The sequence below is a fragment of the Acipenser ruthenus genome, chromosome 4 (genome assembly GCF_902713425.1).
Source record: "Acipenser ruthenus chromosome 4, fAciRut3.2 maternal haplotype, whole genome shotgun sequence".
Classification (NCBI taxonomy): Eukaryota; Metazoa; Chordata; class Actinopteri; order Acipenseriformes; family Acipenseridae; genus Acipenser; species Acipenser ruthenus.
Window position 1 is genome coordinate 17,932,542 of NC_081192.1, and position 25,634 is coordinate 17,958,175.

At 37.4% G+C, this 25,634-nt stretch overlaps 1 protein-coding gene across 1 annotated transcript in view; it reads right to left on the reverse strand.

Annotated features, from left to right (window-relative positions):
- Window positions 1-21,446, reverse strand: part of LOC117400727 (kelch-like protein 14) — a 33,961-nt gene extending 12,515 nt beyond the window's left edge. Inside the window, exons 1-4 of the mRNA XM_034001026.3 lie at window positions 20,332-21,446; window positions 18,436-19,329; window positions 10,056-10,177; window positions 1,253-1,342 (exon numbers count right to left, since the gene is read on the reverse strand). Of these exons, the coding sequence (XP_033856917.1) occupies window positions 1,253-1,342; window positions 10,056-10,177; window positions 18,436-19,310 (1,087 nt within the window). The 5' untranslated portion in view covers window positions 19,311-19,329; window positions 20,332-21,446. The remainder of the gene's footprint in view (window positions 1-1,252; window positions 1,343-10,055; window positions 10,178-18,435; window positions 19,330-20,331) is intronic.
- Between the last annotated feature and the right edge of the window lie 4,188 nt (window positions 21,447-25,634).

Genomic DNA, 25,634 nt, shown 5'->3' on the forward strand with positions numbered 1-25,634 from the left:
TCGGCAGACAGTCACATTGCTGCTTGTGTATTCAGGCAGTGACGTCTTTCTACGTCTCTTCTCAGCAGTCAGTCACATTGCTGTTTGTGCACTCGGGTAGTCCCATCTTTTGTTGGCGATTTTAATACACACATCACTATACTGTACTCTAATTTAAGACGCAGGGCATTTGTGAGAAGCAAAAAATTGTTCAAAAAGTCTTAAATTCGAAGGGATACGGTACTACTCTGTTTATCAGAGACAAAGGGGATAAACAGAAGAAAATGACAGATTGGAACTACGAACTGAGTTGTATTACAGAGAAAACAATCTATTATACGGCTATCGGCCAACTATCATTTTTATAGCACCTTTTATGACAGGCGTCCCAAAGCACTATACATTAAATAGTTAGAGTTATTTCCTTTAAGAAGTTTAAAAAGTAATAAACGTGTTAATTACCCAACACAAAACAAAGCATTCTTTGGTTCCCTTTCTTTATCAATCACTAACAATCTGACATTGTAATTTATATAGAACCGGCTGTGATCAAATTAATTAAAAACCCTCATATTTTTATGCAATTATTTGTCTTACCTTTCTCTTATCACCTTTTGATATAAAATCTTTTTGATTTAACTTTGCTTATTTCTTAAACATGGATCACCTCTGCAGTGAATTGTGGGATTGTACTCTCTAATTAAACTTACCGAATAAATAAATAATCCAGTTTGCATAGGGGAAGCTCCTAAGTTAGGTCTAAGGAAAGGTCACGTGTACGTGACGAATCAGTTGCACTTCTATTTTGAAGACATTCAGAAAGACTTGTAATCGAAACATTTGTCATTGAGTTTCTTTGAGTAGTATTTCATAATTCAGCACTATTAAGTGTTAAAAAGTTATGGATGACCTATTTTTATTGTCACTTTATGGCCTCACTATGGCAGTAAAAAAGTCAATTTTCCCAGGCGAAAGGAAAATTCGCTTCCATGTGGCTTTTAAATCACTCAATGCAGAAGTTAATTGTCATTGATTTGTACAAAATTGTAAAGGTGAGCGAAAGATCAAGATCTTGTTGTGAAATTAGCACATACATTAATAGGCCTGTTTGGTTTCATTTAATACCTGTCGACAACAACTTAGTAAAGGGAATTACTTGGATAAAAAGAGTAATGGCACACCCCTAAAATTCAGGTTATCCCAAAATAAAACGGATTAAAACACAACTTGAAGCAATTATTTTAAATAGGTTAACACTGAAAAGGTTCATTACCATTAGGGTTCCACTGATCTTCTCCTCCCAGTAAGAATAAAAAGTTATCCACATCAACAACGCAGTGGTGAGCACTGTTATAAGGCATAACTGCAAAAAGGTAAAAGGATAAAGTTATTAAACATATTACAAATCATGTCAAATATTCCAGTACATCGTATCCTGTGTACAGATGTCATCCCATGCATAGAACATAGAGCACAACTGTTCCCAACAATATTTTTTTATGATTGTTTTATAATATGTTAATACACCATGTCTCGTGTTATAAAAGATATCATTTCATACAGTTTGAGCAGCTAGAAACACTCAGCTTCGCTTAGCAGTTCTCTTGCCCAAAGCTACACGAGACATCTCTTGTAAACACCCGACACATGAAGTATTATCTTACATACTTTACCTTGGAGGCTCCACATTTTATATACAAATTACATGAATCCAATACTACATGTCAATCTAAACAAGCTATTGGGTGTTGATTGGATGGAGTATAAATGCAAGGTGTGGAAAAAAGTAATGCACCATAGGAGAAATGAACACTAGTCTAGTCAATGCAGGAGATGCTTGAGTTGAACACAGTTCTGTTTGTATTGTTAGATATTGATCCGGTCATGTCAATGCTTGAGAACATTTTGCAGGATGAGTAAATTTAGCACATTCGCTCTATGTTTGCCTTTGGGTAACTTTACACGCTCAGTCATAAGATTTGCAGAAGTACTAAAATGGAGACCAATGTTTTGAAGACATTAATACAATCTTCTCATCATATCTTCAGCTGTCCCCAGGCCTTTACTACCTACACTATCCAAAGTCAGGATGTTAAAGGACTGGAAGCAGAGGGTCAGCCACACCTCTTCTAGCATTGCCACTGGTTTCCCTTTTACTTCTGCTGAATGTCTTTTGTTTCTTGTTTTTTACACTAATTTGGTATATACAGATTTGTTTGCAATGTGCTGTTTTATCACTTACTATGTGGTACATCACATGACCTGATTGCAAGATAGACTATGCACTAGGAAAGTATTACGTCACCACAGGGTCATCTCCATGGTGAATGTTCTACACATTTGCTGGAAGCTGTCATACGCCATTGACTTTCAACATTATTTTTGACAGGTTGGTTTCCAAGGTTGATTTTCATAAAACATTTAAATACAGCACCACAAAATTATATGCAGCTTCACCCTAGACTGTAATCACAATAACCTGCTTGAATCTTGTACTTCAAGATACCAAAATCTTCAACAGAAGATAAGAGGGACGTGTGATAATATTTCCTGGTTTCTGGGAATTCTGGATCCTTTGTCTAATGTGGAAGAGTGATCGGCATCAACATGCCATTGTCCTCAACCTCTCCCAAACAAACTCTTCTGCTCTACTGGTTTTTAGCTGGAAAGAGCTAAATGATGATTTAGTGATGTCAGTTGCCATGGTGCTGGTAACAATCTGTCATTTTGTCCACCTTTCTCTTCTGAGCATTCCTTAATTTGTATTATTCTAAATTTTCAGCAAAATATTCAGTTAATGCACAGATGTAGAGTTACAGATTATATATTTAAAGTTATACACATATGCATACATATATAGTAGTTACATAAATACTTACACATCAGTTGTCATACCATACAGCTTAAATGATATAATTAATACGTTTACAATTAAAAAGCTTTTATTTCAATAACTAATTCCTGTTTTTTTTACATTTTGATAAAACATTTATTATTTCTTTAGCAAGCCTCCAGATCTCTACCTGAAAGATTAGAGCAAAGAAATACACTCTCAGTATGCCTCCTGCTTTGTGGGATACAAACCAGATACAAGTTAGACATGATCTAATGGCTTCACAGACACCAGAACCACAAGAGGCTATGGCCTAAATATATTCAGTTTGGCCATTAAAAAAAAAAAAGAAAATCTACAATTAATTAAGCAAGTGGGAGTGAAAAGGAAATAAAAGCAATGACCTTGCTAAACAAAAGGCTGTTCTGTAATTATGCACTGTGATGTTTACAAAATAAAGGTTACCTTTGGGTTTAAAAGCTGTCTGTCCCTTATTTTAAAAGCAATATGTATCTGACAAACAAAACATCAGAAATACTGTTTTTCTCACATCCATTGTCAGTGAAAATGCTGCCAATTAGCCCACAGATGATCAGTACTTGTAATTGTAGATACTGTGTAAGTTGGAGGGCAGCAGTTGGTTAATCAGATTTGCAGTGTATAAATAAATACACAAGGGTGCAAGGAATCTTTTGGACAACAGTTTATATTTAGCTTGTTTCAAATAGTTTGTATCAGATAGAAGTGACGTCACAATAATTTACAACATTCGAGCCTTTAACACAAACCATTAAACAACCTAAATGAACTGCAAATAAAAAGCAAAAATCACCTGACAGATTAATACCACTGTCAACTGTGAGCAGAGAGAAATTCAACACCACATGGAAAATCTTCACAGACGTTCAAATAATTAAACCACACCTAACTAATCCAGGCCAATTTTATATGGTGTATCCCTGAGAAAGATTGTGAGGAATAAATACAAGTCTTGCATTTTCCATGGAAATGGGCCAGATTTTTCCAGAACATGGGACACACAGATGTCAACATGAACCTGTGGCTATAAGGTTTCACTTCCAAGATCATGGGCAGCCTCTCTCACCTCTCTGGGGGATGTATATCCTATTCTATATACAATTTCTATATACAATTAATTTAGTCCATATAGAGGATTTGAATTAAAGTAATGATATTTAACATAATAGAGTATATCGTCCCTGGATAGCTGTATATTGCCTTTTCTATTTATTGAAATTACATTTTACTGCAATACTTGCAGTATTACAAAGAAAACACAGAAATAAAATGTATGGGACCAAAATTATTGTACTTTTGGTGTATTGCAGAAAAACAAACAAACAAAAAAGATATGCGTAGAACTTTATGTATGTGTCTCCTTCTAACTGAAAAGAGCCGAAACATCTACAAAAAAAAAGGTAACTTACAAATTATTATGTAATCCTAACGAAACCAGTTCTGCTGCCTACTATGGATGCTAGCTTACAAAATGTAATTCCATTTAATTGAAGCCGAAACCTAGTGTAGAACAGCTAAGTGTTTTTTTTTTTTTATACTAACAATTATAAAACAATGTAATCATTATAAAACAATGATATAACAATTTGAAATAAGGTACAATATAAAATAGTCCATCATTGGCCTCTGTTTAAATGGTCTGTCTGTAATTTCTGTAATTTCAGTATTTCTGCTGTGCTTGGTGCACTACTCAAGCAGCATCATCTCCTTTAGTTATTTAAGGATACAGCTGTATTATCCCTTACTGAGACAAGTTGTAATGGAAGCCTTCAGCAAGTCAGTCAGTGAGTTTGAGAGAAAGGGTAGGGAGAGGCTAATCAGAAAGAAATTAGATTAAAGGCTGTCTAACTCTACAGCAACTGTGATCCATCAGCTACTGTGAAAGTGACAGTGGAAATGAATGATGGAGACAGACAGGTGGGGTTGTACATTTCACTGATTTATCCTCAAACGCACTGGGCCTTATTTTATTGAGTGAACATGACCGCGTTCATCATCACTGTCATCTAAAACCACTTCTCTCCATTTAAACAGGGTCACTTTAGCAGGATAAGATAAAGGAGCAGCCCTTCATAACGCACTCAAACACTAACATATGATTAGAAGTCTCCCCATAGACTCCCCACTATCTGCTATATGAAAGGCCATTCTGTTTGTACGCAATTATCTATTTTTTAATACAAATTATCCTTTCTTTTCTATAGGGTATGCCCTTTATTGTAACATAAAATAAACAGGGTCCTGGTTTGTTTTAAAGTTTGCCCAATAACGTACTAATCTGTCTGTACGACAGTTGAAAGAAATTTAAAACAGATCCTGTTTCTTTCCATCAATATCAATGGGATTTGAACTGGGACTTTAACAGTACGAGTTTAAATACTGATATAAACCAAAAATGTTGCCCACCAGTATTTATATAGAAGAGATCTTGCAGTGTATTACCAGTGTGTAATGGTTACAATTGGTAAATCATGTTCCAGTTATAGTACCATTAGTTTGGCATGTGGCTCATTGAACTGCAATTGTCACAGAGCAAACCTTTAATGAACTTGACCTCAGGTAAGTGACCTGAAACCTTTTTTGGCCATTCCAGAGAAAATATGGTCTTTCTTACCTTACATACATATATTAGATTTTACTACACTAAAGCCTTGAAAAAGTTTAAAAAGACATGACAACAATGCATAGTGAAAAACATGCTTAAGCATGGTAAAACATGTTAAAAAATTCACCAGGTAAAAGCCAGGTAGAATATGTGACTATACCTACAGGAACGTTCCCAAAGATTGTTAAATGAAGTACATATTAGGATACATCAATAATGAATGTCCTCCTTGTGGTGGGTGTGAATTCAGTATCCCAGTCATTTGACAGTGTTCTGTTCTCACTGCTCAGTGACTATACACTATAACCACTTGGTGGCACTAATCACTACTTCCAAGAAAAAGCTAACATCAGTGGTAATATTTTAAGGGAAGGTGGCAGAGGTCTAAAACATATTGATGAATGTACTCAAAAGCTGTCCTGCACTTTGCAAGACATGAGTGTATTTTAATAATCTGTTATTCAACTGTCAGATAGCTATAGATACGCTCAATTGAGTATTACACAATTAACAAGCAGACCCAGATATTAATGTGCTGCATCTGAAATGTATTTGTATTAGATATAGGGCCTCTTACAGAACAGCAAGCATGTTTCTCTTAATTTTAGTGAAAAAACTGGGAGCAAGCACAAGAAAACTGCCTTTGCCCTGTAATACAATTTTGGTAACATGTCTTTTTCCATCAGCACCAGCAACAGTGGTCGGCACAACTCTATGGGAGTGGCCTCCTTTACATGTTAAATGAGGCTGGGGGCACAAACCAGCGACCCACAATTCAAAAGAACCGGGCCTGTCTGCGTTTGTGGTTTTAGAGCTTTTAACCTCATCTCATCTCACCAACGGGACAGAATCCATAACGGCAGCGTATCACACGACACTACCCTTTACATTGGGTCTTTTGTACCTAAACTTTAGCGATACTGTGAAAAGTACCAGTTATGTTGGAAGTAGCTGGAATATGAAAAGCTACACACATCCATACAGTTTGATTATTCTGACTAAACTATATATTTTAAAACCATAGCTTGTGCCAGGTACAAGCGGTTTTCACTCACTTGTGGGTAGTCAGTGACCTCTAGTTAAGAAGATATTGAACAGATATCAGATTGCAAAAACGTCTATGCTACCTGAAGATGGCGGAAGCCAAAAAAAGTTCTATATTACACATTATGTTCTTCACCTCTAGATTTAGTTGCGTTTATGTGACAGGAGTAATAAGTCCCTTTTGATGGCTTCCTTCTAGAATCTTAGTGAGTAAACATTAGTTTTATTTTTTTAACAAGGTAGCAGCTCACAAGGCCATCTGTGTATATGCCAGCATAAAAAGTACTGGATTGCTGCCAATGTGATACCCAATTAATTAGATCCTGAATAGACAAATCTGAAAAACACCACTTTAGAAAATATGTTGCAACATTTATTTCCATATATAATTGTTTCCACAGAAAGTAACCTTACTCCAAAGACATTTCTCAGTGTTCCTTGTGCTAAATTAACCCTCAGTCAACAGCAGTCTTTTTACCTTGGAGTTTGTCAGTTTTGTAAATATTAAAGTTCTGTTTTATTTCGCTATATAAGCTTTGATACTAAAAATTGAAACCTTTCTTATCTGTTTTCTGGTCATTCATGTTACTCAAAACAATCCCTTACTATTACTTTTTGTAACTGCTGACATATATTCAAACAACACTGCTGAAAATGTTTTCAGAGGCAAAAATGACCATGTTTGTGTTTATTCCTATAACATAATTTATAAATCACGGTTTAAAAACATAAAATAAATATCCTCACTTGTTTATGGTACCAGTCATACACTTTTCATAGCTAATGAAAGAATATTCAAACATAATAATGCCAGCTCTAACACATCAAAGATGGTGGTGATTTCAGTTTTGGTAAAATAGCCAACTGCCTGTTACCAACCGTGCCGAATCAAACAAAGCTTTCTAATGTAAAATGGGGATTACTGATTTTTCAATGGGCTTTTTGGGCCACAGATTTAGAAGCTATTTTTATTAATGACTACTATGGGGGGATTTTAATAAGAAAAATACTGAATTGTTTTATGACCCATGTCATTACTATGCCTCTATTCAATCAAACTTTCCAACATGTAGTTGAAGGCATGCCCACAAATAACCCTGTGCAAAACCCTATGCCAACATTCTGTTAGATTTATATATATATATATCCCGCACAGAAAAAAAAAACAGCCATCCAGTAAAGATTTCTGAATAGGGCCTGATGACACAGAAATATGTCTTTATATTTTGCTAGATTTAAGGTATTTAAGGTACTGTACCAATTGCAAGCATGGTAAAGTGTGTCTCACAAAAGCACAGGTTTAAAAAAGAATCAGGTTTAATCCTGCAAAATAAAACAATAAGGTTTACAAGTTTGTCTATATTGTAACTTCCCCAGTGTACATTTCCTATGTCCAAACATGCATCTATTTGAATATTAAAAGCTTTTAAGTCTTACATGTATGTGACATTATTATTATTATTTATTTCTTAGCAGATGCCCTTATCTAGGGCAACTTACAATTGTTACAAGATATCATATTATTTTTACATACAATTACCCATTTATACATTTGGGTTTTTACTGGAGCAATCTAGGTAAAGTACCTTGCTCAAGGGTACAGCAGCGGTGTCCCCCACCTGGGATTGAACCCACGACCCTCCGGTCAAGAGTCCAGCGACCTAACCACTACTCCACACTGCTGCCCATTACTGGAAATTAAATCAAGCAGAGTGTGTGCTTGTTTTAGTGTTATTTCCATGGTGATGGTTGTTTATTTTCCAAGTTACAATTTTCTATATTGATTATGTTGTAAACATTACGCAAGGTATTGTTATGTCATGACTAGAGTGGAATGCAACTCAAGTAATCAGTGGTATCTGTGAGTAAGTAGAAACCTCTGTTATTCATTTAATAAGCATTTTTTTATGATGCAGTTAGTGCTCACTTGTTTGCATACACTGGAAAACAAACCACAATAACATAGTTTTGATAAATGTTTATAAGATTAAAGACAATGGGCCCAGTATTGTTTGGATAATGCTGGTTTAGTTGATGGCTGTTGGCCTGCTGTTATTTATGCCTCATTATAGACCACTTTTGGGGATTCAAGTTATGTGAGTCTTAAAGAAGGAATTATAATAAAGCTTGCAAGTGTATCTCCCTGGACCTGCACATGTCAGTGTCTACTTTATCCATGGTGACGGAACCTAACCATTGCCAAGGTACCGTCACACGTGGCACTGCTCTTGCTCTACAGTAGCTAAACTGTTAAAGGGAATGTCAGTGTATGTATATGTACAGTATGTATGTGTGCATGTATGTACTGTATGTACCAGTTATTCTGTTGTTGGATTTGAATGAACCCTAGAAGGATTCCAAAAAGTTATTTTATGTTGTACTGGTGAAAATGAAAAAGTGTAGATCTTTACACACGTGTTGTATAAAAATGTATTTATTAAGTAAAAATGTTGGGTTTTTTGTTCACAAAACAGTTTCAGCATTTTATTCATAAAAAAAAAACATACTTCAAAAATGCATTATTTAAATAAGTCATGAGAATAGATTTTAAATATTCCATTGAATATTTAAAATATAACTGAATAAAGTTACAGCACATGTAAGACTTTTTGTTATAAAACAAAGAGGTGAACCATATGACCCTGTATCCCCACTAGAACACATTACCAGTGTTCTAGGCCTGTTGTAGAGAAGGAGATAAATAAAGACACAAACTCAATAAGGAAGATGAAGAGAAATGCTGATAATGCACAGATAAAAGGTCTCCCAGTATAAGATGAAGGGGTATACCATGCATTTTCACATGGCGAGAAGTATTGCTGCGCTATTACAGGCCAACCCATCCCTTGAAATAACCTACATATCTAACAGGAAAGAATGGATGTGAATTGGACATATCATTTGACTTTTCAGACAGCCTGGCATTACCAGTGATGACCCAATATTAATACAATGAAAACAAAGCAAGGGATCCTATATTGCGCTGTCTGATCCACTTACTGCGCAAAACGTGGTGAGAGAAATATTTTTTGCAGGTGGAATTAATTATCAGCAATATGTCCTTTGTAGCAACAACAATACTTTTTCACGTGGTGTCTTTATACAGGTCTGTAACATGTCACAAAACCATCACCTGCATGTTAAGTGAACTACACAGTCAGGCTATTGCACAGTGCTATCACAGGTTTGCATTTAAGTGTTTTCCAGATGGAATACACATCTCAGGCTTCCATGTTACATCTATGCTAAAGCATTAAACTAAAATTAATCTTGTCAAGAGATTTCAGCAAAAACAAAGGAGGCCATGCATAAAGCTTCACAACAGTGTGAAGTCATGCTCTGAGTAAAAACCTATATTAAAAGTGATAGTAATACATAATTGCCTTAAGAATGGAAGGAACTTTTTTCAGATTGAACCTAAGAAAACAGTGCTGTTTCAAAGGTTATAGTTTTTTTTTTTTCCACACAGTGAGAATATACTACTCAAAGGGTCAGTAATCAAAGCATGTTCAAAACATGAAATATACTGAGGTGTGTTTAAAGCAGTGCACTTACTTGTAAGTATCTTCCACGTCTTCTTTTCATCGTCATAATACTGGACTAAATTGCTCGGAAGCCTGTCTGGTCCAGGAGGCAATCCACCCACGAGCAACAGCATCCTCTTATTGGAGCGGATTCTAGACCCACACAAAGAAAGGAGAGGTGAAAGTTGAAAGATGGAAGTGGAATGTGCTGTGTGTCCCAAACAGAAAGAAACTGGAAGGAACCCCCCATGAAACTATCATTCCAAAGTTTGTTTCCTGATATTAATCTCTCAATACCTCTTATTAACCAGCATTCAAGTAAGTGGCTTTTATTAAAATGTATTAAAATACAATATCATGCCATTCCCATGGCACATTTATACATCCTCATAAGAAATATGATTAATCAGGTCTAAAGAAATTACGAAACACAGTGGAGTCTGTTCGGTTGATCTAAGCAGCAGGGGATCAGCATACATAAATGTTTAGATAATTAATAAAGGACCCTTTGTGGGCCAAGGTTATGATAATCAAACTCAGTGCATGGCAGTCTATAAAACACCTAGTATCTCTGTTTTTTCATAAAGAAAGTACTTCAGTACAAGTCACCATCATTCACCCCATGGGTTTCACTGTCAAATATCTTGAAATCATGAGAAGCTGAATTTTGCCCTGCAATTCAATATGCATTCAGTAGTCACTTGGTAAACTTCAATACATTTGTTTATTTAATCCAGGTGTCCCTGTGCTACAAACTGTGCACCCGCTGGATAGATTCATATGTTCCAAAGTAATATTTTTTTTTCTCTCAACCCTTGTCTGTTTAACCCAATTCAGAGCCCTTGCTCGCTAAATATACCAGAATAAATAATTGTTCCATCTTCAATCGCTGTACTGTACTGTATGCTAAAGATTTTAATGAGAACTCTGTCCAAGCGGTATAGTGGTACCCCAAATATCATGAATGTACTTCCAATGCAGAATGAGTGGGCAGGACATTACTAGGGGAACAGAGCTGAATGTGTTTATAGAACAGTGATGATTTAGTGAATATAATCAGTATAAAACGGGCAACAAATTCCCCACAGCCATACATTCTAGATTGATGCACTTGTGCCAATACTTTATGCACCAATATCCAATACACACTGATCTCAGGCAATATTATTAATATTTTTTGTTTAAAAATAAACAGAAAACACCCATACCAGTCCCCTAGGTGACCAAATGTCCAGTTGCTGAGATTTTTTATTATTATTTTGCTCTTGAAAAACCCTCAACTCACAGATTTCTGCATTCTCATCAATACCAGATGGGAAATGCAGATTCAATACCAAAATGTCAGCATTAATTTATTTTTGAAGTGAGGGCTAACATGTTTGAAAACAAAAATAAATCTATCTTCTGAACGGACAGGTTTACAGACTTATAATCTAATTGTTTGTTTTAATTTTCCTAACAAATATTTATACTTATTGTACATTTTTTATGTGTGAGTTACCTTTTTTTGCAGTTTACAAATTGTTTTACATAATTTTCAGACCTAAGGGAAATAAAGCCTTATTTTATCTCATTCCTTTGGGATTCATTACATTAACAACTAATCTTAGAACAGCCTTAGCTCCTACAAAAAATGTATATTATATACTGTTGAAATGATGTAATATTTTGTAAACTAGTAAACCTGGTATTGTATGTGACTCGCTGTTACACAGGCCTTACAGCTTAACCCAAAGCAGATCTGCATACAATGTGTCACATATATGTTTCATATTTAAAGAACAATAGTTTGGTTTAAGATTTCCATTACACAAGAGTAGATGTTAAAACTTCATGCTGATTTGAACTCGGCTCTCGCCAAGATAAGCACTAGCTAAGACGTAGCTTTACAGTAAACTAATGTGATCCATATGTGTCTCCATCCATTTGCCTTTCCTCCAATATGATGATGTAGATATCCTTCTGTCTGGTGTTGATGGCTGAAGTGTAATGCTGGCTCCAGGGATCAGCTTATTGCCTCCCTAGCGCATCAGCACACACAACTGCTGCGATGCTGGCTCCGGGGATCAACCACAATGCAGTCTCCCCAGCGCATCAGCATGACAACCGTCTGGATTGAGCTAAGTAGGGTACATCTCTGGGGTCTTCAAGTGGGCACCTTCCATCCTCAGTGTTTCGTCGACTAGCCCATGACACCTCAAGATGGCTCGACGGTGATTCTGGCGTCCCAGCATCACCCCCCTCCATCCACCACTCAACTCAGCCCAGCTTACTTACCTGTACATCAGCTTTCCTTTCTATTGTGCTTGAGATCCCCAGTCAGAATCTTTCCGTCTCAACCACAGCCAGTTGCTGCTCCTCTCTGCTGCTTCAGATAAGTTATTCACTGTGCGACGCAACTCTTGGCCACTGAATCCGACGTCTCTGAGAAACCGGTTTGTAGAGTGTGCCACAAATCCTCAACAACCCACCTCCACTGGGTAAACCCGGACTCTCCATCCTCGCTGTTCCGCTTCAGTGGCTAGTTGAGCATACCACAGTTTCTTCCTCTCATACGCCTCATCTACAGCATCCTCCCATGGCACTATTAACTCTAACCAGGTGAACAAGGTGTGCTGATCCAGACCACAAGACAATATCTGGTCGAAGGTTAGTGGTGGCAATCTCAGGTGGAAAAATAAGCCATTGACCAACATCTGCCAACATTTTCCAGTCTCTAGCAGCTTCCAGTTGTCCTGGGCGAGGATTGGTTTTAACACCTTTTCTTGGTGGTTGCTCTCCTGGGCGGAGGAATGTTGTCTTTTGTGTGTAATGTTTTGATGGAACAGGTGGCAACTTATTGGTCATGTTACGCTTGTCTTCCAATGCTAAGGCCAAACATCGCAGCACCTGGTCATGGCGCCAAGTAAACCGTCCTTGGCTAAGAGCCACTTTACATCCTGTCAAAATGTGCCTTAATGTTGCAGGTGATGAACACAAAGGACATGAGGGATCCTCTCCTACCCAGAGGTTTATGTTCTGTGGTGATGGGAGAACATCATATGTTGACCTAATGAGGAAACTGCTCTGTTCCATTGACCATAGGTCTTGCCAGCCAATCTTGCGTTGTTCCACACTCTCCCATCCCATCCATTCTCCCTGCTTGGCCTGGGAAATGGCCTTTATACACCTCATCCTCTCCTCCTGCACCTCATTGACTACCAGCTTCTTCCATTGAGCTGGGGCTGCCTTGTGCCATGTAGGAGGAGCTGAACTAAGACCAAGGCCCCCTCTTCCATGCTGAACTTGCCCCATGATATCACCATTTCGAAGGGCAGCCTTTGCATCTTCCACAGCTTTATTTGCCGCACACTTTCTTCCAGTTTTCAACACAGGTGCTGCCTCCCTTACGCATGACTCTACTAATATAATTTCCAGTCGGACCTTGGTGCACTTAAACTCCTCGGTTAGAGCGGAGACTGGTAGCTGCAGTATTCCTTTACCATAAAGTCCCACTCTGCTGAGGCAGCGTGGAACTCCCAACCATTTCCTGATGTATGAACTGATTAAGCTTCCAGCTTCTCTACTGTTGTCAAAGAAACCTCGTACACAGTCAGTGGTCACAGCAGCCTTGGCAGTAGACCACACTGAAAGCACCAGAGTTTTAGTTTGCCTGGTAAAGCACTGCTGTCTATGCTCTTCAACCCTTCCACTGCTTGTTGTCTAACTTCTCCCACACAAACTGTATCCTTTAGATCCCCGTCGTACCATCTCCCCAGACTCTTCACTGTTGGTATTGCCTCACCATTAATGAAGAACGTTATATCTACTACTTTACCTTTAATTACAGAGATGCTCCTTGATTTAGTGGGCTTGAATTGCATTCGTGCCCATTCAATGTTATTGGTTAATTTGCCCAATAACCGATTAGTGCAGGCTACTGTTGTAGTCATGGTTCTCATGTCATCCATGTATGCTCGAATTGGTGGTAGTCGCATTCCAGAAGCCAAGCGCTCTCCTCCCACTACCCATTTTGATGCTCTAATGATTACATACAGTAAAATATCTAATGTAACAACATCACTGTCAGTCGGACATAGGAGTTCCCATCACAGTCAGTATTCAATGTGACAAGTCTTCAAGGTGTTTCAGTTGTTCTGGACATGGCCATCGCTATTACCATCTCTTCGGGAGGTGAGAGGTGGAAATTTGCAGCAAAGTATTCACAATGACCCACAGAGTCATCACTTCTGTTACGTGTGAAACATCAGTAATGGGATGCCAGCTGAGTAACAAATGAATCCTTCCTGTGAGCTTATTTACAAAAAAACATGCAGGTAATATCACACATATTTACAGCATATTCTTCTGTTGAATCCCTGTATTTTCTTATTGAAATGTACTTCTCTTCCAGCACACATAATCTGTATTATCTTTCCCAACTGATGCTTCCTTCCATTTTACTTGACTAGCAGATATAAAACAATGTCATTGGGTGTTTGAAAAACTATGAAATCTGGAAAAGTTAACAGCTGAGGTCATGTGGCAGAAATGAGGAGAACAGGGAGGCATTTTCAGTGGAAAAAATGGATTGCACTGAATGCCCTCAGGTCAGTAAACCTAGTGGGAGTTCTTCCTAGTGCTGATTAAAAGTAGAATAAATAACAGACTGATCTCAGATACTTTAGTTCTTACAAACTAAGCAAACTAAGGTCTGTGGTCCATGCATAAAGCTTCAAAGGTTTAAAGGTTAAACCACTATCAAATAATTTTTGGAAGACAGGGTTCTGATCTAAAGACACTATCACTAACGTACACCAAATACATGTAGAAAGTTCCTCTTAAAACACCTAAAATAATCTACTACTGGGAGAGTTGAAACTAGGGACATTTTTATATGACTTTGGCATGTGCCCAGTAAGTGGATCTGTGTACCATGAAAAAATACCATTCACAGGAACTGATCCTACAACGCTTGGCCTTTGGGTGTCACTTCATGTTGCGAAAAACAGTATAAAGTGACTTTGGCCAAATACCATAAAAGGTCTATATTTTGATGCACAGTTTTAAAAATTTAACTGAATATTTGTAGTTTTGTTCTGTGCATTTGTTTTACAAACCCTGATTGACACATTCACGCACACGCATGTACCCCTAAACGGTAAAGTTAGCAGTAAATGTAACATGTTTTTTTTTACCCATGAATGCATATTAAGCAAGTTAAATGATCCAAGTGGAGCTGTTTTCTAGCAGACAGGTGACTCACCAGTATACCATGGTCCTGCTATTAAAGCAATGACATTAGACCTGATTCACTAAAAAGCTGCAGAGGTCTACAAAGATACACACAAATTGCAGTGTGAGTCATTTTTCTAAATACCCCTGCAGCCAAATTCAGTACCCCACTGTGCATGTAGGCTGCAACTCTGCTCCACTGCGCAACCATTAATATGCATGGAATCACTAATGACCCTGAACGGACCTGAGCAATGCGTCACATGCGAGCACCTATTGGATAAGCTGCGACACCATTTTTGTAGTTTATGTTTGCCTGCGTTTTCAAAGACACAGTACCATACGTTTAATATCACAATATTTTATCTCTGTTGATAGAAGTGGTTTAGGATGCCTTTCTTTAATTCAGGATACATAGGGTCATTTGTTTCTTGTGTTTATTTTTGACGAAAGACTACCATATCTTTTGGAGAGGTTATTTACTGAAACATCATGAAACATCAGCTTTTGCTTATTACTGCGATAAGGGGTATGAAATATAAACCCCTTGTCTATCATCGACTTTTAAATTGAAGTAACCTGACTAATTGTATTTACTGTATGCGTCTTTGGGGGTTTGTTGTCGTCTTTGACCCTGTGTGGAGTTTTGTCTGACTGGAGCTAGAAATAGTAAATATAAATATAGCGAGAGATAATGAGAAGTCCCCACAAATATAGGAATGCAAACACGTGTGTGTGTGTGTGTGTGTGTGCGTGCGTGTGTGCTCTGTGTTTCTTACCTTTGAGATCTAAAAAAAAACAGTTTGTATTTTGTTGTGAAAAAGCAATGTTATTTACGGGCAAAATATGACCATTTTGATTTGAGCAGTTATATACAGAAAAGCTTAGAGTACTTTTGGGCAAAACCAGAAATAATGAGGCAATTCAGATTGAGGGCCATATACCAAACAAAAAAAAATAATAATAATAATAATAATAAAAAATAAAGCCAAGATAAACACAGAGATACGCAGATAAAAACACATTTTGGCCATCTACAAAAAGCCTGAAAATTGTAAAATAAATAAATAAATAAATAAATAAATAAATAAATAAATACCTGGCTTTGGTGATCATTTGAGGGAATTTGACATTACTTGGCTGGGTTGAGAAACTCACTAAACTCTGACGCAACCTAGGTGTGTCTCCAATGACATTTTCATTGACATACAGGGCCTAAGGTGGTATATTTCAAGAGTTTGACAACAACTAGCACCTGCATGAAGTAAAAAAAATACTTTTCAGAGTTGATTCAAAGGGGCATAAGAACCTGATTGGTACATTCATAATTTTTGCTAGCCACTTTACCAGTCTTTTAGCAATGCAATCATTTCAAGTATACCCCCCCCCCACACACACACACACACATCACCAGCTAATGGTATTACACTAACAATACATCATATTAAATAACAGACCTCGGGGAAGGCATTACGTGGATTAGCAGAGCAAACTGCAACACATTGCATTGTCACCACTGTGCTCAACCTTTTCTTGAAAGCAGTCACTGCTAATTACTGGGTAACCATTTCCCAACTCTAAGCAATAAAAGGATTGAATATACAAATGCTTGAATATATTAACCTATCCAAACCTGGATGGTCCAAAACGCTCACCTGTGTATAAAATCTGTATGGAACTTACTGTGTTTAGCTCAGGTGAAAAGGGAAACAGACCACTACTACAGTTCATAAGAACCCACTATCCAGTCCCATTATCTCAGAATTGACCCTTATATTTAATACCCTTATACTTCACCGGATGGCACTGCTCCTCTTTTGGGTGTTTTTTGATGTAGCCCATTTTTGAGGTAGAGTGGTTGTTTCCATTAGGTGTCCTTGGTGTTGCATGTAATTACCGTAATACATTCCTTCCCTTAGGCACTCTGCCACAATAGACATCTCCTCACAGCAGACACCTCCATGAGTTGTCATCAATGTCACATTTTTTTCACTTTTTATTCATCCTTTTTTTCCCCGCTGTACCATGTCTGCCCTTTGCTTCTCTTAGTCTGTGGTGCAGAATTCTAGACTACCTATTCCATATGGGAAGCGCCGGCTCTTGCAACCTGGCATTAAATTCAAAATGCAGTCTAAAGTATATAACTTTCTATAGTCTTTAAACTATTTCTAGTCACAAGTTATAATTTATTAGTAACAAGACAGAAACTTGTGTAACCCTGAACTATACACACACAGTACAGATCACAATACTAATGCCTATGAATCACATCTAAACCACATCAACTAGAGTACATGTGGTTCACCTGTGGACCATGTTTTTGTTCACATCAATTCCACATATGAATGGAGTGTATTGTTTCTAAGGAAGCTCACAAATCATTGTTCTTCCTTGTTCTGTTGGAGATTGCATGCATAACCTTATAAACATCAACAAGTGTAGAGATATTCATCCAAATACATTTCCGTTTAATGCTATCAACTTTTTGAACAATTTCTCCTCTAACCAATTGTATGGCTGCATCTTCTTACACCTTTCCATTTGGTTAAATAGTCTTATTGTTTGCCTGGTCTGAAATATTGTACATGATACTATTTGGAAAGCCCCTCCCAAATAAGCAAAAAGACATCTTGCTCTTAATGAAAATAAAAAATATGATTTAGCAATTCATCACCAATATTGCTTCACTGTATGCCGGCTCACTATAAAGAAGTCTTCATCAATATTCCAATCCTTTAAGATTACAGATTATACATATTTTAAACCTGCAGTGTTCTAATTTAAAAAATGATTCTTTGGAGTCTGTTTTCTTTGTTTTTCCCTTTAGCTTAGCTTCCCTTGAAACTGTTTGTCGCTAAATGAATGTGTGAGACAAGCCTGTATTGGGTTGCTACTACTACTAGTAGGAGGAGGAGGTTATGAATGATGTCTATGGGCCGCATTACAGCTCAGGAAGGAAGACAGGGACATTTTCACACGGTTGTGTGAAAAAAGACGGACTACTATTTTCACTATGGTAACAATGTTCGGAACTATTTAATTTTTTTTTTAAGTATCGGACACTGCAACTTTAGTCTTAGCCAACATTCCCTATTTACCCACTTTGGTGTTGTTTTAGCACAAAGCCTAAAATGCACTGAGGCAAATATTCGAGTATGGGTTTGCCAGTAAAAAAACAAATAATCAATGTGTCTTACCTGCTGGCCATGCTCTGTCTGCAGTGCTGCCTGAAAGGCATCAAGTGGTAGTTCATAGCATCCAGGAGCAGCTTCTGGCAGACCGGGTCTGATCTCATGAAGTCCACCGACTGCACCCTTTCCACAAGCTCTGGAGCCGGGATCAGGGCGAAGCGGAGCCTCTTCATCAGGTCGGGGGCGTACTGCATGCGGGTCTCCCGGTCATGCTCCAGCCAGAGGACAGACATCTGGAAGAGGGCCAGCTCGGACTCCACCGGAGGAGGCAGGGTGTCCAGCATGGAGCACATCTCCGCAAAGTTCATCAGGAGAACGTCCTCCACCAGGTACTTGTTGGCAAGTTTTTTGGTTTCATCCAGCCCGTGGAGGGCGGCTATCTTGCAGATCTGCTTGTAGTTCTGTACCGAGATCTGGTCGTTGAGGAACTGCACGGAGAGCTTGGTAATCTGGGGGATATTAAGGATCTTGCTGACAGACAGGACCTCCTCCACAGTGTCCAGGGACAGAGTCACGTTGGCCGTGTACAGGTACTCCAAGACCAGCCGGAGACCAATGGAAGAGCAGCCCTGCAGGACCAGGTTGTTGATGGATCTGGGGCTGGCTATGAGCTTCTCATCTGGGGAGGACGATGGGGTCCCACCACTCCCCTGGTCTTTATTGGCATTGCCCTCTTTGCTGATGGGGTGACTAGAAAAGAGAGACCTGAAGTACTGAGAGCAGGATGCCAGCACTGCTTTGTGGCAGTGGAATTGCTGTCCCTGGGCAGTGAGAGTCACATCACAGAAAAGCTGCTTCCTCCAGAGCAGATTGAGACCGTGCAGCAGGGTGTCACTGTGAGTCGGGTCAAAGGTGGATGTTCTATCACCAGATCTGGACATGGCTATCTGGCAGTAAACTCTACCGAATAAACAAGATAATGTACAGCACATTTAATTCCCAGCCATGAAAAATCTACTATACAACTACCACACCAACAACACCACAATCACTGCACAACCTATGCAACTCAAAACACTCATTGATATCTAGTAAAGTTTTGGGATATGTATTTTTATTTTTTTTGTTCTTCTCAAAATAATTTTAGTTACCCTATAAAATAGTATGTTAGTTTAAAATGAGAAGCAGGGACATGTTCTAATTCACGTTTTTAATAACATCAATAAGCTTCAAGTACTCAGACCTGTTAAATATAAAATTAAAAGTGTGGAAGGGTCGCCAGAAGAATGCATTCATCAATCTTTTTTTTTTTTTTTGTAATGATCTAGTAAAGAGAAAATAATAACGGATAGTTTTTATACATGTACATCTATCTAGAGAGTTTTCCGTTTAAGATTCAAAATGTTTCTTTAAAACAAATGTATATATTCTGAATAAAAAATCTTGTCTACGGCTTGGAAAAACTGACAAGGGATACTGCAGCCCCTTAACGTAACTGAAGTTGTTAATGCTAAAAATAAATATTTCCGTAAAGGTATAGTGCTGTTTGATATTCAGGTAGCCTCTTCCATTTAAACGAACCTTATTGCACTCAGCATAAACACAAAGCACAAACAAACACCTCACACAAAAATGCAAAACACTTGCCCCGAGTAAGGCATAGCGCTTTGTCTGTTACTAATGACTTGCTAAATGCAAGAAATTCAAGTTAGGGTTAACCTGATCTGCTATAGTCGAGATCTTGTAAGCAGACAAACAAATACAGTTCATTCTGTAATTAACTTTGCAGGGGTAAATGGAGCGCTTTCCGATCGGCACGCTTAGCCTAAGCATTGATCTATACGAGAATTTAAATTTTTAATTTAAATGTGACAGTAGGTGCCATCTGGTTTATTTGCTAAAGGCGCTTGTCGCAATTGAATTGAACAATGTGAGTATAAAGAAATGCAGGCCAAAACTTACCTGCACACCAGCTTGGCAAAAAAGTAAGCTTCACGTCCTCAAGATTTTCACTTTTCTTTCTTTTTTATCTTTTCTTTTTTTAAAGAAAGAATCCTCTGCTTTTTGGACTCTGGTCGATTCTCCAAAATTATCCTGGAATCCAACTCCTGCAGTCACTCTTTTACATTGTATTTTTTGTCGTTGATCATTTGCTCTCCTGAATTAGCAAGAAGTGTGTGTGTGTGAGAGAGAGAGAGAGAGCAGAGCTTTCTGCAAGAGAAGAAGAAGAAGAAAAAATGTACGTGTGACAAATTATGCTACCAAGAAACAACACATCATTATCCTTGGGCCTGGGGCTCAGTGAGTCGTAACGAGAGTAATAGGAAATCCACGGTTGGGGAGAGAAACGGTCGTGCATGGCCAGTGGAGAGAGACCATGCAGGGGGATGGATGCTGGAGAGACTCGCAAGATTATGGCTCAAGGCTATTGTAAAAACTGTCGAGCGTAAATGACTGCGATTTCAAACATCTTTGGAAGAAAGAAAAGAGAGAGAGAGGGAGAGAGAGAGAAAAAAAAAGCGAGTCTCCCTCGTTCTTATGGAGGGAACCGTCAAGTTTTAGTGCGCATTGCTAATTAGTCAATTTCTCTCTGCCTTCACAGCCTGGCGACTTTGCTGCTGAGCTGAAACTGCTAATTTCTGGGACCAGCCTTTTTTTCGCTGTGATCTGGATGGATGAATAGCTTGTCTCGCACAGATGACAAAAAACCCTGCTTTAATCTCCATCGCCAAAATATTACCCTTCATCTCTTGCTGCTGCCGAGGCCCTAGTATGAATGGAGCTGCTCTTCAATCCGCTAACTTTCGTGGCGCACCTGCGTCACTTGCTGCACTACTAGACGTATAAAAAAAGATACCCGAAAAAAAAAAACCTTCTTCACTGTACCCCAAAGCCATTCTCCAACTTTTATACCACTTTTAAGTGCATGAGCACCAGCATTAAATTGTATATAAAGTGTATACCTACGACATAATGATGAAACAGAATCAGTTAGCACGCAGCCTTGCCTTTCTAGTTTGCTTTCTTATGCTGAAACTGATCAACCATGGGTGTTTTTGCAATTATCATAAGCTGCCATCCTTGAATGGAAAGGAAACTGTTTGAGGATATACTATACCACGGAGACTCCTGTCAATCAATTACTAAAAAAATAAGCTACAATAGATGTTCTGTTTCAAAAGTCTTATAGTAGTTTTGATATGGCCATCCCTTTGTTTATTAATCATATTAACAGCATATTCAAATAACATGACAATGATTTGCTTTTTTAGGCACATATTGCATATTGTATCTGCGCCCCCCCCTCTTAGATAAAGCATGTACACCCCAGTGAGTTTAGTTAATAAACATTTTGTATCTACTCACTTGTTGGCATATTCTCCAGAGATTGTTAATTGGAAACAATAATTTATTTTATTTTATTTTCATTGTGTGTGTGTGTGTGTGTGTGTGTGTGTGTGTGTGTGTATATATATATATATATATATATATATATATATATATATATATATATATATATACCCAAGTCAAAATAGCTATAAAATGCAATTTCTTTTTTCCAAAATTTTACAAGATAAAATATCTTGCAATAACAGATAAATAATTACTTAATCTTAAAATAGATGCACAGCTATGACCAAATGTTTTGCATCATCTAGAATTTTATGAACATAATTTAGATATTTTATTTAACATCATAGAATCAAAGAAACTACAAAATGATATTGCAGATGTCTACCGGAAGTCAAGTACAGTGTGTTATGTTAGATTTTTAAATGTCACATTTTTCATTTTTGTAAGTTTTTTGTTTAGAAAACCACAAAGCGGTATATAATTCAATAGTTTAACGTAACATTATTCAAAGGGTGACCCAACGTCCCGCTTTAGCCAGGACAATCCCGGTTTTCCATCAAAGGTCCCGGTGTAGTATTATTTTTAGGTACGCTGTAAAAAGTGGCACCTCACGCATGCCTAAGCAACTTCCACTAAGAAAGCAGGGAAGTGCCCATTCTAATCTCATACGTTATGCTGTTTTTGTTCTTTTACATTTTTTAAAATTGAATTTATCATAATTTTCCACCATTAAGAAAATAGTATTACAATATTTATCATTTGCAATACATTGGTTTTTTTTTTACTTCTTCACCTGTACCAAACTCTCACAGCATACCACTTTCTAACATTACAGGGGTCACATTTTGGTAGCGTACCACATTGTGACTATGTACCACTTTATAAAACAAAAGTCCCGGTTTTTAGCCACTGTCTGTAGCGCGACACACTCCATATAGGGGAGACCAGGGTTGGTTGTCACACGGGTTGGTTGTCACAGTGCTCATAACTATGACACTAGATGGTGCAGGCAGGTGATACTGACACTGAAATGTGTGTTCTATTGTCTGGAACTCAGCCATCTTGTAATCTGAGGTCAATTCCATCTAACATAAAGGTTAGCACATACTTCATTTTTTTCATACCCAAAGTAAAAAATGTATATCTTGTTATTTATGTTATAACTCTTAGTAGTATTAGAGATTGTTTGGACTGATGGCCATGTTAATAGAACCAGATACTGGCTATCTTTTGGTGTAAAAACAAAACCAGTAGGTTCTCCCAGTAGTACTGAGAGAATTCAATTGTCATGTAAAGTCGGGTTGGGGGAGGTTGTCACATAGTTTTGGGGGTTGGTTGTCACATGTAAATCCTAAAGGAAGAAGTCATATTTTTTCTTTCTACTTTTTTTACACCAACATGTGGGATATGTCACCGTATAATGCTTATTTAAGTTATTTACTGTTTGATCTCCGGTTCTGTGGAGGCTGTGGTATTATTTTGTAGCATGGGTCAACATTTAAAATATATATATATAGGTCTATATTTTTTATGTTCACATAAAAAGTAAAAATACAACTTTTTCTGTCATTGTACACAGTAGAAACTTTATGTTATTAAAAAAAAAAAAAGTTGCATTATTGTCGTACTGTAAAACCAAGAACATACTTTGTGACAACCAGCCCCATATCGTGTGACAACCAACCCCAGTATGGGGCAGGTTGTCACAGGTGACCGGCGCATTTTCAACCATCTAAATATCATATTTGGAATAAAGTTATGCTGAAATAAAAAAAAAAACATCAATTTGTAGTTGAAGAGTTATTCTTCAATATAACGAGGAACAGAACCTTGCAGAATGTCACCAGATTGAGGAAAATAATAAAGAGTAAAACGTGTGACAACCAACCCCGGTCTCCCCTACCTTTGATCACAATAACGGAAACACTTGCTTTTTATATAACTTAGTATAAGGCACCTGCAGTGAAAACAAAATAAAAAAGGTACTAGGGTAATCAAGAACATTATTTTTATAAAGTGATTAACGCAGACATAGGTGTGTATTCCTCAGTGCACCATGTGTTTTCATTTAGTTTATATTCAATATGAATCTGCAATTATGTGCAATACATTTCATAGCTGTTTAGTTCTGGTGGTATTTAGCACAGACAGATCTAGGCAGAGCAGCGAGAGGTTGAAAGCATCGGATTCCACTAGGTTAAACCACATCAATGCCTATAAATAGAGACATCTTGACACAGTGAGTAAAAAAAGAAAGAAAGAGAAATGCCAAAATGTAAATGTATTTTTAATGACGATCTACAGAATGAATTATTATTATTATTATTATTATTATTATTATTATTATTATTATTATAAAAACAATAAGAAAAGTAGCAATACATATATAACACAATATGACTAATTAGCCACAAATTATACACCCGGGAATGTACTGAAATTAGCTAGCTGTTTAAAGAGTGAGAGAGTGGCTATTTAAATAACCATTAAATAGCCTATATTTAACAGGTTTAATTAGACTTATCAATTATTTAACAATGTGTCCTGGTGTTGAGCTTTGAAAATCTGGTCACCCTAATTATTCAGCAAGTTTCATTCGACATTATTGTTAATTCCATAGGGTGATGCAAAACTTTTGGCCATAGCAGTATGCTTTTAACCTTCCACCTCAACCTTCTCCAATCCTTCCCATTAAGCTTTTATTTCAACACAGAAATATGGTCTGTTATTTTGGACAAAAACAATAATAATAAAAGATTTCGACTGTGACAAAATAGTTCTGTGTCTGACAACAGGCATTATGTAGAGAAGCTTAAGTGTTGGATCAATAGAAGGGTCTTTAAAGCTACAGTACCCCCACTGTGATGGTCAATCTTGCACTATTATTATTATTATTATTATTATTATTATTATTTATTTCTTAGCAGACGCCCTTATCCAGGGCGACTTACAGTTGTTACAACATATCACATTATACAGATATCACATTATTTTTTACATACAATTACCCATTTATACAGTTGGGTTTTTACTGGAGCAATCTAGGTAAAGTACCTTGCTCAAGGGTACAACAGCAGTGTCCCCCACTGGGGATTGAACCCACAACCCTCCGGTCAAGAGTCCAGAGCCCTAACCACTACTCCACACTGCTGCACTATAAAGTGATTGGTGGTGGTTTACACTTTCCTTGTTAAAGAAATAAAGATAGTTACACTGTTTAAACAAAGTTAGGTTGGCTACTGTACTCCTGCCACTACAGCACTTGCAGCAGTAGAAACTACATGTACACAGAAAACAACATCTTCAAGCTCTGTTAAACAGTAGCACAAAAAGATACAGTATTCAAAAAAAGAATCACTTTTGTTAACCAAATTATGTTTGTTAATGGACATTTTAGCAAGAATCCTCATAGCTTATATCTTCCAAGGAGACTCAAGACAACATGGTGTAAGCTTAAACAAACTTGGGAGCTTTCCACTGCTCGACTATAGGGCTGCTAGCTCTCAGTTAGTTCCGCCCACTGCTACTCAGGTCTCTGACTACATACCCTGCTTTCAAACACAAAATGTCTCGTTTTCAATCACTCGACAACATCCACAATTTGTGGTTTTTAGGCACTTTTAACATGTCTGTCTCTGTGAAGATTTACAATCATCCTTCACCAACGGCAGCACCAATCAAGCGAACGAGACAAATAATCTTCGACTCTGACAGCGACTAAAAAATAAAATAAAAAGCATACCCCATTGAAGCACTTTTTTGCAATTCATTATCTACCCAGTTTAATTCACTGTTACTGAATTATCAAAAAGAAAATTATATTTAAGATTCTTTAAAATTAACTTAATTTACATTATTATTATTCATTAAATTCACTTTCAATTTATACCTTAACGCCCTTTTATTGTCTT